The sequence below is a fragment of the Alosa pseudoharengus genome, unplaced genomic scaffold (assembly GCF_046254945.1).
Source record: "Alosa pseudoharengus isolate Yale_2024_CS ecotype anadromous, Long Island Sound unplaced genomic scaffold, YU_APseudo_1.1 YU_APseudo_1.1_scf_2, whole genome shotgun sequence".
Taxonomy (NCBI): domain Eukaryota; kingdom Metazoa; phylum Chordata; class Actinopteri; order Clupeiformes; family Clupeidae; genus Alosa; species Alosa pseudoharengus.
In genome coordinates this window covers 11365988-11380929 of record NW_027468663.1, presented here as the reverse complement: position 1 = coordinate 11380929, position 14942 = coordinate 11365988, and the positions used below count along the sequence as shown (strand labels likewise).

Here is a 14942-nt window from a genome sequence, read left to right as displayed (position 1 = left end):
GGGCTGAATTTGAAGTGAGAACAGAAAACAATCCTTTGACCTATATTCTGACATCGGCGAAACTTGATGCCACCGGCCACCGATGGTTATCTGCTTTGTCAACCTACAACTTCAGTTTGAAATATAGGCCAGGGCGAAACAACATAGATGCAGATTCACTGTCAAGACGCCCACATCTACTTTTGTCACCTGCTAATGAGTGGCATGAGATGGCAGTTCCTGAAGTACGAGCACTTTGCCAGTCTGTGTCAACAGGGACAGGAGCAAGTCACTTTTCCTATCCTGGTGTCATTTGGCAAATTGGAGCTCATGTCTCTGCTCTACCCAAAGCCTATTGTCAAACAGCAGCTGTGGTGACAGACCAGTTGCCCAAGTTCAGCCCAAGCGAACTGCTGGCAGCTCAGCAAACTGATCCATGCCTGGGTGAAGTGTTGCTTGCTGTGCAGCAGCGTAAACCTGCTGACAGTATCAAGATAGACCATCCAGACGTCAAACTCTTCAAAAGACAATGGGACAAATTCTCAGTTGAGCAAGATCTACTCTATCGAACACTGAGGTTGTCTGATGGACGAATAAGAAAGCAACTTGTGCTGCCAAAACAGTTCCAGAGTTTTGTCTTAAAATACCTGCACGACCAGACTGGACATTTAGGATTTGATAAGACATATGCCCTAGTCCGCGACAGATTTTTCTGGCCGTGTATGAAAGTTGATGTAGAAACATACTGCAAGACATGTGAGCGGTGCATAAAGAGAAAGACCCTGCCCCAGAAAGCTGCACCCTTGCTCCATATGCACAGCTCCGGGCCACTTGATCTTGTTTGTATTGATTTTCTATCTATTGAACCAGATAGCCGTAATGTGTGCAACGTGTTAATTGTAACAGACCATTTTACGCGTTATGCGCAAGCTTTTCCCACACGAGATCAGAAAGCCATAACCGTGGCTAGAACATTGTGGGAGAAATATTTTATCCATTATGGTCTTCCAACACGCATACATTCGGATCAAGGCAGGGATTTTGAAAGCCAATTAGTGAAAGAAATGTTGACAATGTTAGGTGTGAGAAAATCCTGAACTTCTCCCTATCACCCTCAAGGTGATCCACAACCGGAAAGGTTTAATCGGACACTTTTGAATATGTTGGGGACACTAGACCCAAAGGAAAAACAGAAATGGAGTCAGCACATAGCTCACCTTGTACACGCATACAACTGCACTCCAAACGAAGCCACCGGATTCTCACCTTACTTCCTCATGTTTGGAAGAGAAGCAAGACTGCCGGTAGACATCTGTTTTGGTGTGTCTGCAGATGGTACATCAACAGCTTCGCACAACAAATATGTGTCAAGAATGAAGAGAGAACTTCATGCAGCTTACCAGTTGGCTCAGAGCACAGCAGCCAAGATAAATCAAGGAAATAAAGAGAGATATGATCAGAAGGTGCGGTACCACTGCCTGAGTCCTGGAGATAGAGTCCTGATTCGCAACCTTGGCCTGAAGGGGAAGCACAAGCTAGCTGACCGCTGGAGCGCAAATCCTTATGTGATCGAAAGCCAGATGTCTGACCTCCCTGTGTATCGTCTGAGACCTGTTGAGGGGGCTGGGCCAGTGAACGTGATGCACCGAAATCACATTCTACCATTAGGGCAAGAAGTTAGACTGAGCACCGATCCTGTGCCCAGGCCTGCTTGTTCTCCCAGAGCCATGAGGCGAAGGAAGGCTAAGGAAAACAATAGAGCTCCCGCACAGATTTCTGATTCAATAGTTGAGTCTCAGAGAGAGTATTGTTCTTCAGACTCAGAATCTGAATTCGGGGCTTACCTGGAAGACCTTATGCACGTTACAGAACCTGAAGTGATCGAGACCTCTGGACCGAAAGCTCCAGAATTGGTGCCTTTGGAGCCAAACGAGGCTGTTGTGGTTATGGCAGAACCACCAGCCTTAGAGTCTAAGCCTACAGTTGAAGTTGATTTACCAGAACTGCTCTCTGAGTCTGAACCGGCTGGGTCTGAGGCCGAAGATTATGAGTCTGCTGCCGAACTACTGGCAGATGAAGAGGAGCTAGCTCTTGTAGAGAGATCAAATTCCCCGTGCGTGGTTAGAAGGTCGGAAAGAGAGAGAAGACCTGCTGAGAGGTTTACTTATGACTCTTTAGGAGAGCCCACTCGAGAAACTGTGACCTCTAAGGGTTGTAGTGTTCCTTCCGCAGTAAAAATAGAAACTGCTCAGTTTCCTGATCACTGTCATAAAGTACATGCCTGGTGGTGCAGTCCTCAAGCTTTATGTAGGACTTGTATAAATGTGCTAAACCTTTGTACTTAGACTCAGCATAGATTGCTGACTTATCATGTAGTCGGGGGTTTATGTGAGCATAATTTGGGGTTTAACTCTAGTACAGCATGGGGGCATGCTGAAATTTGGTGGGGGGAGTGTATAGGACCCTTTAGAAATATGTGTTACTGGACCCGTTTCACTATTTCCCTATTTCTCTACATTTAACCCTTGTGTTATCCTCAAATCTTACCGACACTCATGATCCTTGGGGTCAATTTGACCCCAGCTAAATAAACCCTCAGAAAATGATTATAATTCATATTGTTACCCAGTTTTTTTGTGACAGGTACTTAACAAGAGTGTAATAACCACCATCAAAAGCCCTACAAAACAATCCCACCCCCCTACACCCCTTTATGAACCTTGGAACCCTGGCTGGCAATATTGCCCATCCAGTGTCAGCAGCCCAAAGGCTTGCTGTTGCTTCCCCTTTTGACTTATACAGTCCTCCCAAAATGACTTATATGTAATATGTACTTGTGTATGTAATACTGATAATAACAATATGTTCCCATACTATTCAAATAATAATATCCATAATGTGTCAAATATTCATGTAGCCCATGTTTCATACAGCTGGGGTCAAACTGACCCCAAGGAACATCAATGTACAAAATATTTGTACAGGACATTGAAAACAAATTATTGTACAAATTTCATGCTAACTCTGTTGTACCCTTCAATTGAGGAAAAGTCATAAAACATGAAGCAAAAAAAAAAAAGTGAACCATATATTTTATGATGTTTGGGGTCAAATTGACCCCAAGGATAACATGAGGGTTAAGCTGTGGGACTCAATTTCCCAGAATCCCCTAATTTAGTTTTCTAGCAGTTAATTGCACTATATATATTTTCTTTCTATGACTAAACCAATCTCTAATTCATGTTGTTCATGGTGGTTGGTTATAGATCAATAGGACATTAGATTATCTTTTTAGGTAAAAATAATAGTTTCCGCTGGAGGGAGGAAGCTCTGATTTCCCCTAGAGGAAGTGAAGCAGCAGCCACGTTTCTACTCGGTAGGAGAACTAATGTTTGGAGACTTGAAACTGTGATGTCGGCCCAAATATTGTATACAGTTAATAACTCTAAAAGCAAGTTTGCTGTTTATGCATTGTAGTCCAACAAGTTCGGTTTTATATCGAAGTTAAGACTGTTTCTCTTCGACCAACGTCAACAGCGTGGTCTCCATTACCACTCAGTTCTGAGGCTAACTTGAAGCTGGGGTTAGCTTCTAGTTAAGTAGCTGACTTGCTGTGTGCCTGGACTATGGTTCGCCAGAGACTACCGTTCTCGTGTGTGTGTGTGAGGGACGCAACGGACAGAGGACAAGTGAAGCTGAGGTAGCCTGCTCAACCAGCTATACCAAACGCTTGCCGGGACATCGTTCTACTGGCCAGCGTGTGAGATCACGCCATTTTGCAGCAGTTCGAGGTTGCGTGAGTACCAAAGTGAAGCCAAGGAAAGATAGCGACATGGGACTGTGTAAAAGCAGCCTGCGTTAATCGTTTCTTTACTAACATGGATTATTGACATTCCTTGGATTATACATTATGTGCACCAACGTGACGACTGGGCCCCAACGTTAGTTTCAAATCCAAGCGCTTGGTTTAGTTTCATATGGTACCATTTTAACTAATAGGCCTACTTGAACTTTCATATGGTCACTTGTTGTGTAACAAAGACACATATTGGGTAACACGAATTGTCAGTGACAGTATTATGGTGTATTTCATGTAGACACTGTTCAGGGTAAAAGTTTAATTAATGTAAACTAACTGTGGTATTGCATAGAGGGTGAATTAATATTGAATTAAATTACCATACATTAAGCTTACTATTTAGAAGTGTGCTGTAGGAAAGGCTACAATATAATTCATTAACACTTAATTGAAAGATTATTGAAAGATTAACTTTTGAACTTTTAAAAAGGGTTTAAACTTCTTGCCCTATTGATAGAATATATTTTGTGTTTCTTTATTTTCTTATTTCATATTAAACTGAATTCAAAAAGTTAAAAGATAAAGGGTACAATAAATGTTTAATGTTTCAAGTCCCCTTACATGGTTCCATAGTATTTCATTTAGGATAAGCCAGACAGCTGGAAGTAACTTTAATCACTTTACATTTCTGAGGATTTACACATTTATACCAGGGCACTGGTAAAGTAATTCTTCAGTGGAGGCACCGCAACAGTTAATTATTCTATTGACATAAACAGATTACCTTGCTACTACTCAGGTATAATACTTACCTTTTCTACTAGTGTTACTATTCCCTAACTTCAATGGTAGACGGTAAGTCCAGCAAATTGAGAACCTAGGATCCTGTTTTATGTTTAGTCTGTTTATGAATGTGACTCCAGTATATGTTGACACATAGGGGAGAAAAAGGGGTTACATCTGGAAAGAAGTAAATGCTACCGCATTAGTCTTTGTGTGCCTGCAAATGCAATGATTAAATTAATTTGTAATGCAGACATTCTGATATGGCTAGCTACAGAGCCGTCACTAGTAGTTACTGGGGCCCTATCTCTCTTTCCCACACATTTCCTGTTAGTCTTTGTTGTTCTATTGAGGTAATATATATATATATGTTTATATATATATATATATATATATATATATATATATATATATATATATTTAAACAAACACATGCCACATGCACTTACGTAGCTCCCCTGCCCCTGCTGAAGTTCGATTTAAACCAGTGACAATTTCCCTATCCAGCCCTGTCGTTCTTTCCCATCCATTTCCTGTCAATCTTCAATGTTCTATTGAAATTAAAAAAAAAATATATATATAAAAAAAAACATGCATTTACTTAGCCCCCCTGCTGAAGTTCAGTTTAAACTGATAATTTCCAGTCTTCTGTTTTCTACTAATGTCCTGTCAATCTGCACTATTGTATTGAAATTATATATATATAATCATTTCATCATTTCAACTTACTGCACTTACTTAGCCCCCCTGCCCCTGCTGAAGTAACCTAACCAACATATGTTTTATTAACAAAAAAATTATTTAATTATGCTAAAATTAGAACTGAAATGTGCTATTTTCCCCATTAATTGCGTCTACCTTCACAATTTAACACATTCTTCACATTTTATTGTAGAATTGGAAAGTCCAGACCCTTTTACCTATATTTAGATATCAAGATCATCAAAATGTGATTATCCAATCCCAATCCAAGTCAAAAACCAAGTATAATGGCTTTCAATGGTGGCCATCTTGGAAAATGGCGGCCATATTGGATTTTTTACGTGGCTAATGTGGTTTTTGGATAAAGTGCCAAGTTTGATGCTTGTATCACAAATTGAACGAATGTTTCACTAATCTGCCGCACTATAGGGGTTCAGCTGTTAATCTCAGATGCACTCACCCTCCACCGTTCTCCACCAATCCAGTAGACCTTCCCCATCCTGGGGCACAGAGGAAAGCAGAAAAAAATAAACATATTAATGGAATGTGTGTGTGTGTGTGTGTGTGTGTTTTAAATAAGTGAACACTTTTCAAACGATTGGAGGAGGTAGTTCTCCACGAACATATAGTGAGGCTGGATGAAGAGTTACCGTTGAAATTTAACAATTTGGAATGTTCCAATAGTTTGGAATGAAATTTAACAGTTTAAATAGGCTACAATGTGTCTGCTTCTGCCCTCTTTTCAAAGAATCTGAATGCACCGCACAAGTTCTGTGAAAAGAATATTTCTGGCAGAATATAATGAGTTTGACACACAGAGAGCCCCTCACCCCTTCAACCTCCAGGGGGTTCCCTTCTGTGGGGAAGGCTGCCATCTCCACCTCCTGAATCTCCACCTGCTCTTCTGTGGTCTCCTGGGAATTAATACAGACAACACGACAGTCAGCTGCCTCAGTACATTATTTAGGTAGGGAGTAGAGATGCGCGGTGCTGCTGACGTGAGGCTAGAAAGCTCTTGCCTGTTCTAGAAAGACTGATCCAATGCAGCAAATATATTAAAAGGCTAAAGTCCTACACTGGCTATGTTGTAGCCTATCCTCAGAATATCAGCAGCAAACTCAGTCTCTGTCTCGCAAAAGTCTCCAAATAAAACGCACATCGGCCTGTAGCCTACAATTTTATCATTGTAATAAAAAACTCAATTTGGCACATCATTTCAACATGCTGCTATTTAGCCTACTAATTAATGCCTATCGACTTTATTTTTTGCAAAAAGAAAGAAATCCTTAATAAAATAACAAGTCATTCACATTATAGGCTACTTTACGCACTGTAACCCACCGCACAGCAGTGCAACGTGCATGTTCACATTTTTAGTAACAACCGCCGAACTTGCTTGCTTACACATCTAAGTTTTCCGACTATTTTTCTTACTTTCTTTTTTCCGCTGTGGATGTTACTGAGCTTATAGAAGTTTTAGCTCTTACGTTCTGAACATCTCGCACTGCCATTGCCCGATGTCAATTCTGAGTCATATCACTCCATAATCTGTCTCCCTTTTAAATGCCTATTCCCTGAATGGTAGGCTACAATATGTGTTTTATATATAATATCGAAACAAAATAACCCAGTCAGTCTCATCTACGAGATGTTTAGGCCTCCTCCAATACTGGCAGCTGGGCTCATAGGTTGCAGATTTGCTTGGCCTACCAAGGCTCTGCAACGAGACGCGACATGGGAGATTAATCATCGGTCAACTTGCACTGTAGCCTATTCTACTAATTTTTTTATTGCACACTGGAGAGGAAAACATGCTGGTAGGCTACGATAGGCTACTTAATTTAAACTTTGTTACCTTTCGTGTGTGTGTGCGTGCGTGAGGGGTTGCTCAGTGAAACATCGGAATACACCAATTCCGCAACACCGTCTCTGATAGATAAACAAAGCAGCATGCATAGAAGCAACTAGGCCAAACTGCCTGATGAAAATTGTACTATTTCAAAGTGTGCTCGTTTTTTTCGGATGTAGGTAACACAATTTAACAATGTATACGCTATATTTTTTTCATTTGATTGGTTCAACCGCCACCCGCCCGAATTTCATTAAAATATTATATTTCTTCACGTCATCCGCCCGATCCGCGGTTTAACCGCGGAGTCCGCGGCTGTAACCGCGAACCGCGCATCTCTAGTAGGGAGACACAGAGGGTGCCAGTACACAGAGACATGTAGGAGAAAGATGTGTTTAACAGGAGGTCTAGAGGGAGAGAGGGAGAGAGAAGCTAGAGGCCAGAGAGGAGTGTCTAGGTTAGAGGTATTCAATAGGAAGAGATCTAGGAGAGAGATGTTAGATTTCTTTATAAAACTCTCTCCAAATGTTCTATGTGAGTGGCGTCTTCAACCATAGTGCACCTTCACTTGATTTTTGAATAATATTTCAAGAAGTAAATAGGAAGAGGGCAACAGAATCCAAGGAGCACAAGTCTCCTGCGGAAAGAGTCTGACCTGCACTGCCGGTATCTCCTGCAGTTCCACAGGCTCCTCCAGAAGGGGCTCTTTACTGGCGCTCTGTGGTGTGAACATGGAAGTGAAAATGATTTATCTTCAGTGATAATGTTCACAACAATCCTACAATAACCTTTCTGTCAGGAGATGGAACTGAGAGAAAGAAAAAAAAACATGCTCGGTTCCTCTTTAGATTCTTTCATTAGTAAGTTGGCCTACTCAAAAGAGTGATAAACAAATCAGGAAACAAATAACTTCTGTTGATAATGGTATGTGCGTGCCAGTACCAGGAAATCTGACATCTATACAAGAGAATAATATCAGAAAGCTGGTCAATTGCGCATGCTTTTGAAATAATTATAGGCGTAGAGTCAACAGACTGTACGCCTATAATTAGCCAACCCCAATGTACTAGGCAACCCCAATGTAACATAAATCTCTTAATAAATTCATAAATACAGATATTCACCTGACATACTGTATTCAAACAAGAACAACACAAAATGACAATAGCACAAAAAACAAAGTATTATCATGTCCATGTAGATGGGAAGAATATGGGCTATCTGAATAAAACATAAGGGATTGTTTTTGTAGCCAGAAATGAAGACTCTTTGTAAGAAGGCCTCGGTAAAGCCTGACTCATGAAGTATCAAGTGGCACTGCAGAAACAGAGTTGTGTGAGCAACATTGAAATGAGGAAGTGAGAACGGAGAAGGCTGGCATCACCTGAGCCGAGGGACTAAGGGAGAACTTGGGCATTCTGGGTAGAGTCCTCTTCACTCGGAAGGACACAACCTAAAGGCAGCCAACAGCCCAGAATCAATAGCAGTAACGGCCATTACAACAATCATATTTCACACTGTAACAGCTGAGGTTGTACCAATGTCTAGTTGTACCATCTAATACCTAAATTGTACTATCTAATTCCTAAGATAACTGTGGCATTGCCCAAAGTCAAAGCGGCTTCAAGCTTGATCTCTCAAACAAAGAACAGGTTGGTCTGATATGATTGGAAAATCAGATTATTTCCTTGTGGTTCAAGAACACACCCGCTTTTTTTTCAGACTTCTTCCTTTTCTCACCAGACCTTGGCTTTCATCCGCGTCTGTGCCAGCCTGATAGGGAAAGATAGAGGGTGGCTTACATTAATCTAGATCAGACACACACAGCAGTCTGTCTCACAGCAGATAGGTATTCTAAGTGACCGACCCGAACAAGTTAACTCATAAGTTAAGTGGTACATAAAACAGATGAGCCTTATGGTTTAAACAAAACAAAGCCATAGTGCTCTTGATTTAGGATGCTTACCATCTACACAGGTTTGTCACTTAAATATATTCTTGGAAGTCTCAGTGTGACACAAACTGTTCTTGACAACAAACAGCAATGTAACTATCAACAAGAGTGGAAACGGTTGTTCATAGTTCATTAATTTGACTCCACATCATGTGCTTCCTGGATTTGTCTGTGAGACTGATTTTGTTGGCTATTACCTGTTCTGCAGGTCTTGGTGACCTCCGGAAAATCCCCAGCATTCCTTTCTTCTCCTATTACAAAAACAAAACATTTTTGTTTTGATACAAAAACAATGATAGAAAGATGTTTGTGTGTGTATGTTTGTGTGAGAACTGGGGCCTGTACTACGAAGCGAGGTTACTGGCTTATCTGGGTAACTTCGAGAGTAACTTGATCACGTGTGGCGTAACTTCCCGATTAACCCGTACTACGAAAGGTGGATATGTTTCAACCGAGGTATGCTGCCATGGCAATTTACGCTGCATCTCAAACCTGCTCCGAGCAGGTTATGTTCTTGGTTAACCCGAGGTTTCCATTAACCACACCCTTTATAAGTACCACCTCTCCACTAACAATTCGAGACAATGTCGGCGTACCTGGATGAGCGCAAATCGTGAGGGGCTTTCTTCACAGGGCGAGGGGTTTTAGAGACCGCCATATATATATATATATATATATATATATATATATATATATATACGATATTCTCTATGAAGATATAGATTGTCAGCCGAAGGAATTCGTTATCTTTGTCAGATGATCTAGGCAGAAGTCTCTAATGTCACCCGTCATAGCAATGCCCTTACGTGGACATTCATGTATTCCATCTAATCGGTGATGCTGAACATCTGAGCAAGAATACTGTATGTCCGAAAATAAATCGGACATAGGCCTAGCCTACAGTATGCTGAACATCTGAGCAAGAATAGCCTAAAATAAATCGGACATAGCCTACAGTAGGCCTAATAAATTAAAATCACCATTTTAAGAAACATGTTGAATTGAATGGCATATTACTGTACCCTGCACATAAAGGCTACACATTTCCACAGCACCAGAATCCGACCGAATACCTCCCTCAACCCCTTCCATAATCGGCCTTCCACTATTATTTGCGATGGCCAACTCCTCTGGTACTGTAAAACACTCTGGTGCCTTACAGTAGTGTTCAAAGACACCTTTTTCTTGTTAGCTGTAAAACAGGCCAAGTGAAGGCTATATAATGAATAAGCATACTAGGCCTACATGTTTTCATAATTAAGAAATATTAATGCAAGCTATGACTATATAAACCACTATTCTGAATAATGTGTTTGTTTTCACCTGCTGCCATGTGCGTTTGGCAATGGTGTTGCATCTGAAATGTTCACAGAAATAGGCATACACTAAATCAGTCAATGGGGGCTACTTAAATATTCAATTATCCTATTACTGTAATCTATATGCCCACTTCTAAATTGTGTTGCATCTGTAGGCATTTCTATGAACTCAAAATAGGCAATTTAATTATTTCAACTAATTTCAGACATTCCGCAAGCTATTAATCCTCCGTAACACATATTTGAAGAACACGTGGAAATAAAGCTTTACTTTTAGGCATTTAGGCTACCCGATCTGCAATACGTTGCCAACAGCCTTGTCTTGCTTTGTTCACTGCCGACGTATTTGATTTTTGTCGTAGAGTGGGTTTTAATTCCTCATAACTTGGCATAATAATTGTGCATTCCTCATCCGTAAAATAAGGTGATCGCGTCATCATTGAAAGTGGTGACTTGCACTGCAACCCGCCCCTTTTATGTGAACGCGCACAAACTCCAATTAGGTTAACCCCAGCTCAACAAATCAACTTCATAATCAGCGTCGTAGTACCGATTAACACCACTTAAGATAACCAGGTTTTGTCAACCCCGGTTTAACAAAGTAACCCTGGGTTACATCTGGGTAGGTTAAGCTTCAGTAGTACTTCGTAGTACAGGCCCCTGATGTGCAAAGCCGAGCTTACCTTGGCATTATTATTGTCAAGGAGATTGTCCTTACTACCAGAAAGCTGAGGGTCAACAGACAGAAGGTCCTGGTAAAATTGAATTGACAACATTTTTTGTTGTTGTTACCACAAAGAGAGGTAAAAACTACTGTGTTAAAACATTGACTGGTTTAATACATGTTTAACCCGCTATAATCATATATGTTCATTTGTCATTTCTGTTCTGTTAATACCTGTGAACTGTCGAAGTCTGCAAGGCTGTCATTGCTTTCTGACAGTTCGCTAAACTGATTAAGCGGGTCCTGATAGAAGAAGGAAATGAGGCCTTTATATTAACACTACAGACACACATCAACAGACATGCCACTGATCACTGATTAGACTGCTAGACTGGTCAGACTGGACTGGTAGGGGGAGTGACTAATTGAATACCGTAGATGCCTGAGACCGGAGCGCAGGCTTGGGAGACCTCCTGAACATGCCACTCAAGCCTGTGGTCTTCTCCTGAAACACAAGTAAACACACAGGTCATTAAGGAGGCTACAAAGGGTCAAGCAGCAGTACCATTGAGTAGCACGATCATTAACAAATTATGCAATGAACTGTTATTTAGCATGACATTAAATACACGGAGAAGATTAAATACACAGATAAAATGTTTCAAATTTATTTTTTTGCTCTGCAACATTTGATGCATATTTTGCTTTGAGAACAGACACCCAACACCATCTGGATTGCTACCTTTGAGGTTGTAGTGTTGTCAGACAGACTATCATTACTGGCAGAGAGGTTTTTGTCCAACAGTGCATTATCCTGCAACAAAACAGAAACCAACAATTACATACAGCTTTGCAGTCGCAGGAACAGTCGATCTATGTCGGACTCATTGGCATTATAATCAGCCTCTATATAAATATTGAGTCATGAGATGCACTGCATGCATGCACACACACACACACACACACACACCTTGGAGGATTAAATATGTAAGAGTACATTAGTGACCAAATGCAGTTACCTCATCTGGAGGACAGCCCTCACGAGCCTTAGGTTTCTTGAACATGCCACCAAACATACCACGTTTCTCCTGGAACAGCAAAGAATGGACAAGAGAAGGACTTACAACACAATATGATTGTCACATTTGAACTCAACACTCTTTTATTAATTTAGAAAGAGACAATAACAATTAACATCACTTCAAAGCTCTTAACATAACCCCAAACCTTCTACCCAACACCCAGAGGCAATCACAAAGGTGAGAGAGTCAAGGGTAAGGCAATAACAAAAACCTATACAATACATCTTAAAATCGGAGGAAACCCTGAAGAAGACCATGCTCAGTCGAAACATGTTGGCTCAGTATTTTAAAATGACTTAAGCCAGATGCAATAAAGGCTTTTTAAATAATTCCTTCTCCTCTTTTACATTTCAGTGCCTGGGACCTGCTATTACTTCCTTGGATTTTCCCTACCTCAAGAGCACCGCTTGACGACTTGATAAACTTCACCTGAGCGCCTGGTTGAACCTCTTGCATATCTTTATATAAGAATATTGTGGAATGAACAGCACTTCATTAAACAAAGATTAAACCAAAAGACTATCATGCCAGCACACACTTACTTTGGGTTTAGTGTTTTCAGACAAATCATCAGTACTGGCTGATAATTCAGTGGATAATGAGTCCTGAAACAAAAACAACCATTATATGTGAAAAGGAAAAGGACTTCATATGCATACATCATCTGGGATTAAAGAATGAAGTCTTCAGCATGCAAATGTTACCTCATCTGAGCTCTCCCTGGCTTTTGGCTTTTTGAACATACCAAACACACCCTGTTTCTCCTGAAACAGCAAACAATGGACATGGGATCATAACAGAGTTATGGAGAACAGGGCAAACAAACTTCTTAGCTCATAACTGATAAACAGAAGGAAGTCCAAATCAGAAAAGTCACAGGCCACAGAAAAGCCACAGTTCACACTCACCTTAGTTTTATTGTTGTCAGACAGGTCATCAGTACTGGCTGACAATTCGGTGGATAACGAGTCCTTATCCTAAAACATGAATACAGGAGAAAATTAAATAATTGGGCATGCAAAACATAGTTGGAAGACTACATAAGATAGTCTACAGTGGACAGTTACTTCATCTGAGCCTTCACGAGGTTTCGACTTTTTGAACATGCCACCAAACACACCACCTTTCTCCTGAAACATCAAGGATATGGGTATCAGAAGTAGAGAAGTAGAGAACTATATAATAATGGCAAGATATAACATTTAATTTATGGAGATGTTAACAATGAACACTGTTATAATCCACTTTGCACCATCCAAAACCTAAACACTGTTAACAGGAAGGTGACACAAGCAAGGGCAAACCCACTAAAGTCTATGAACAAAAGCATATCACCTCATATATTTTAACTCATAAACCTTGAAATGAGAAGAAAACGTTACAGAATACCATGGACCAACACCTGCATTTCACTCTATGTAAAATCAAATAATATTCACATTCCACTTACTTTAGGTTTAGAGTTCTCACAGAGGTCATCAGTACTGGCTGATAATTCAGCAGATAACAAGTCCTTATCCTGAAACATAAATAGGTGTGAAAATAAAATAATCGGTCATGCAAAACATAGTTGGAAGACTACATAAGATAGTCTACAGTGGACAGTTACCTCATCTGAGCCTTCACAAGGTTTCGACTTTTTAAACATGCCACCAAACACACCACCTTTCTCCTGAGACATCAAGGATATGGGTATCAGATCATAGAAGTACAAAGAACTACATAACAATGGCTAGATATAACATTTAAACTCATTTCATATCTCTTTCTTTATCTAAACAGGAAGGTGACACCAGCAAGGGCAAACCAATTGAAGTCAATTACGACCTCATATATGTTAACTCAGAAAACTTCACAGAATACCATGGAACACCACCAGCTCTCCAGTCCACTCTATGTCAAATCAAATGACCGTCATATTCCACTTATTTTAGGTTTAGAGTTCTCAGAGAGGTCATCAGTACTGGCTGACAATTCAGAGGATAACGACTCCTTATCCTGAAATCCCCAAAATGAATTACTTGTGAAAGAGAGATCCATACATCCATTCATACATACAACCATTCAGAGACACAATACATTCTTTTACATGGTATATACATTTTCATACATGCATCCACACATAGATCCTTATACATGCCTGAAACACACACTCACAGACACATCACTCACCTGAGTGTCCTTGTCTTCCTCAGAGGGTTTGGGGGCTTTTTTAAACATGCCACCAAAAATTCCGCTTTTCTCCTGGTCGGACACCGTGATGCAATGCATGGAAGAAATGGTCAGCTCTAACACAATAGAAAGATCCACATTTTTGCTCTTATTGCTATGGTTAATGGTTCAGCATAACTCACTTTGGGCTTGTCTGAAAGACTTTCCTCACTGGCTGAAAGCTCCCCACGCAGAGACCGCTTATCCTTTGAGAGACACAAACAAAAGCATTATACACTTACTCTAAATGCATGTCTCTTTTCAGATGTTGTTCATCACATACACTCTGTCAACACTGCCCATGCCTGAGATGTTGACAGTGACAAAAAAATGCATCTTCCACTACATTTTAAAAATAGTCAAATGATCTTATTGATCTATGGACATTTCTTATCAGAGGTTCCACCACTAACATAATCAAAATAAAAACACAGTGGTTCTCCAGTAATGCAGCTGCAATATTACCTCTTCAGATGGAGCATCCTCTGGGTGCTTCTGGGATTTCCTGAACAACCCACTGAACGCATTACCTCTCTCCTAAAACATACAAATTTCACCACAAGATCAACTACCTATACCCATGACTACCCTTGTTGTAAT

At 40.4% G+C, this 14942-nt stretch overlaps 1 protein-coding gene across 4 annotated transcripts in view; it reads right to left on the bottom strand.

Annotated features, from left to right (window-relative positions):
- The window catches only part of apold1a (apolipoprotein L domain containing 1a), a 74005-nt gene that overhangs the window by 45458 nt on the left and 13605 nt on the right, over window positions 1-14942 (bottom strand). For all 4 annotated transcript variants that reach the window (XM_076293711.1, XM_076293709.1, XM_076293712.1 and 1 more), the window contains exons 25-44: window positions 14808-14879; window positions 14486-14548; window positions 14304-14375; window positions 13741-13803; window positions 13582-13650; window positions 13199-13261; window positions 13040-13108; window positions 12836-12895; window positions 12674-12736; window positions 12069-12137; window positions 11792-11863; window positions 11483-11554; window positions 11284-11352; window positions 11069-11137; window positions 9264-9317; window positions 8820-8885; window positions 8497-8565; window positions 7768-7830; window positions 6094-6177; window positions 5724-5763 (exon numbers count right to left, since the gene is read on the bottom strand). In XM_076293711.1, coding sequence (XP_076149826.1) covers window positions 5724-5763; window positions 6094-6177; window positions 7768-7830; window positions 8497-8565; window positions 8820-8885; window positions 9264-9317; window positions 11069-11137; window positions 11284-11352; window positions 11483-11554; window positions 11792-11863; window positions 12069-12137; window positions 12674-12736; window positions 12836-12895; window positions 13040-13108; window positions 13199-13261; window positions 13582-13650; window positions 13741-13803; window positions 14304-14375; window positions 14486-14548; window positions 14808-14879 — 1321 coding nt within the window. The remainder of the gene's footprint in view (window positions 1-5723; window positions 5764-6093; window positions 6178-7767; window positions 7831-8496; window positions 8566-8819; window positions 8886-9263; window positions 9318-11068; window positions 11138-11283; window positions 11353-11482; window positions 11555-11791; window positions 11864-12068; window positions 12138-12673; window positions 12737-12835; window positions 12896-13039; window positions 13109-13198; window positions 13262-13581; window positions 13651-13740; window positions 13804-14303; window positions 14376-14485; window positions 14549-14807; window positions 14880-14942) is intronic.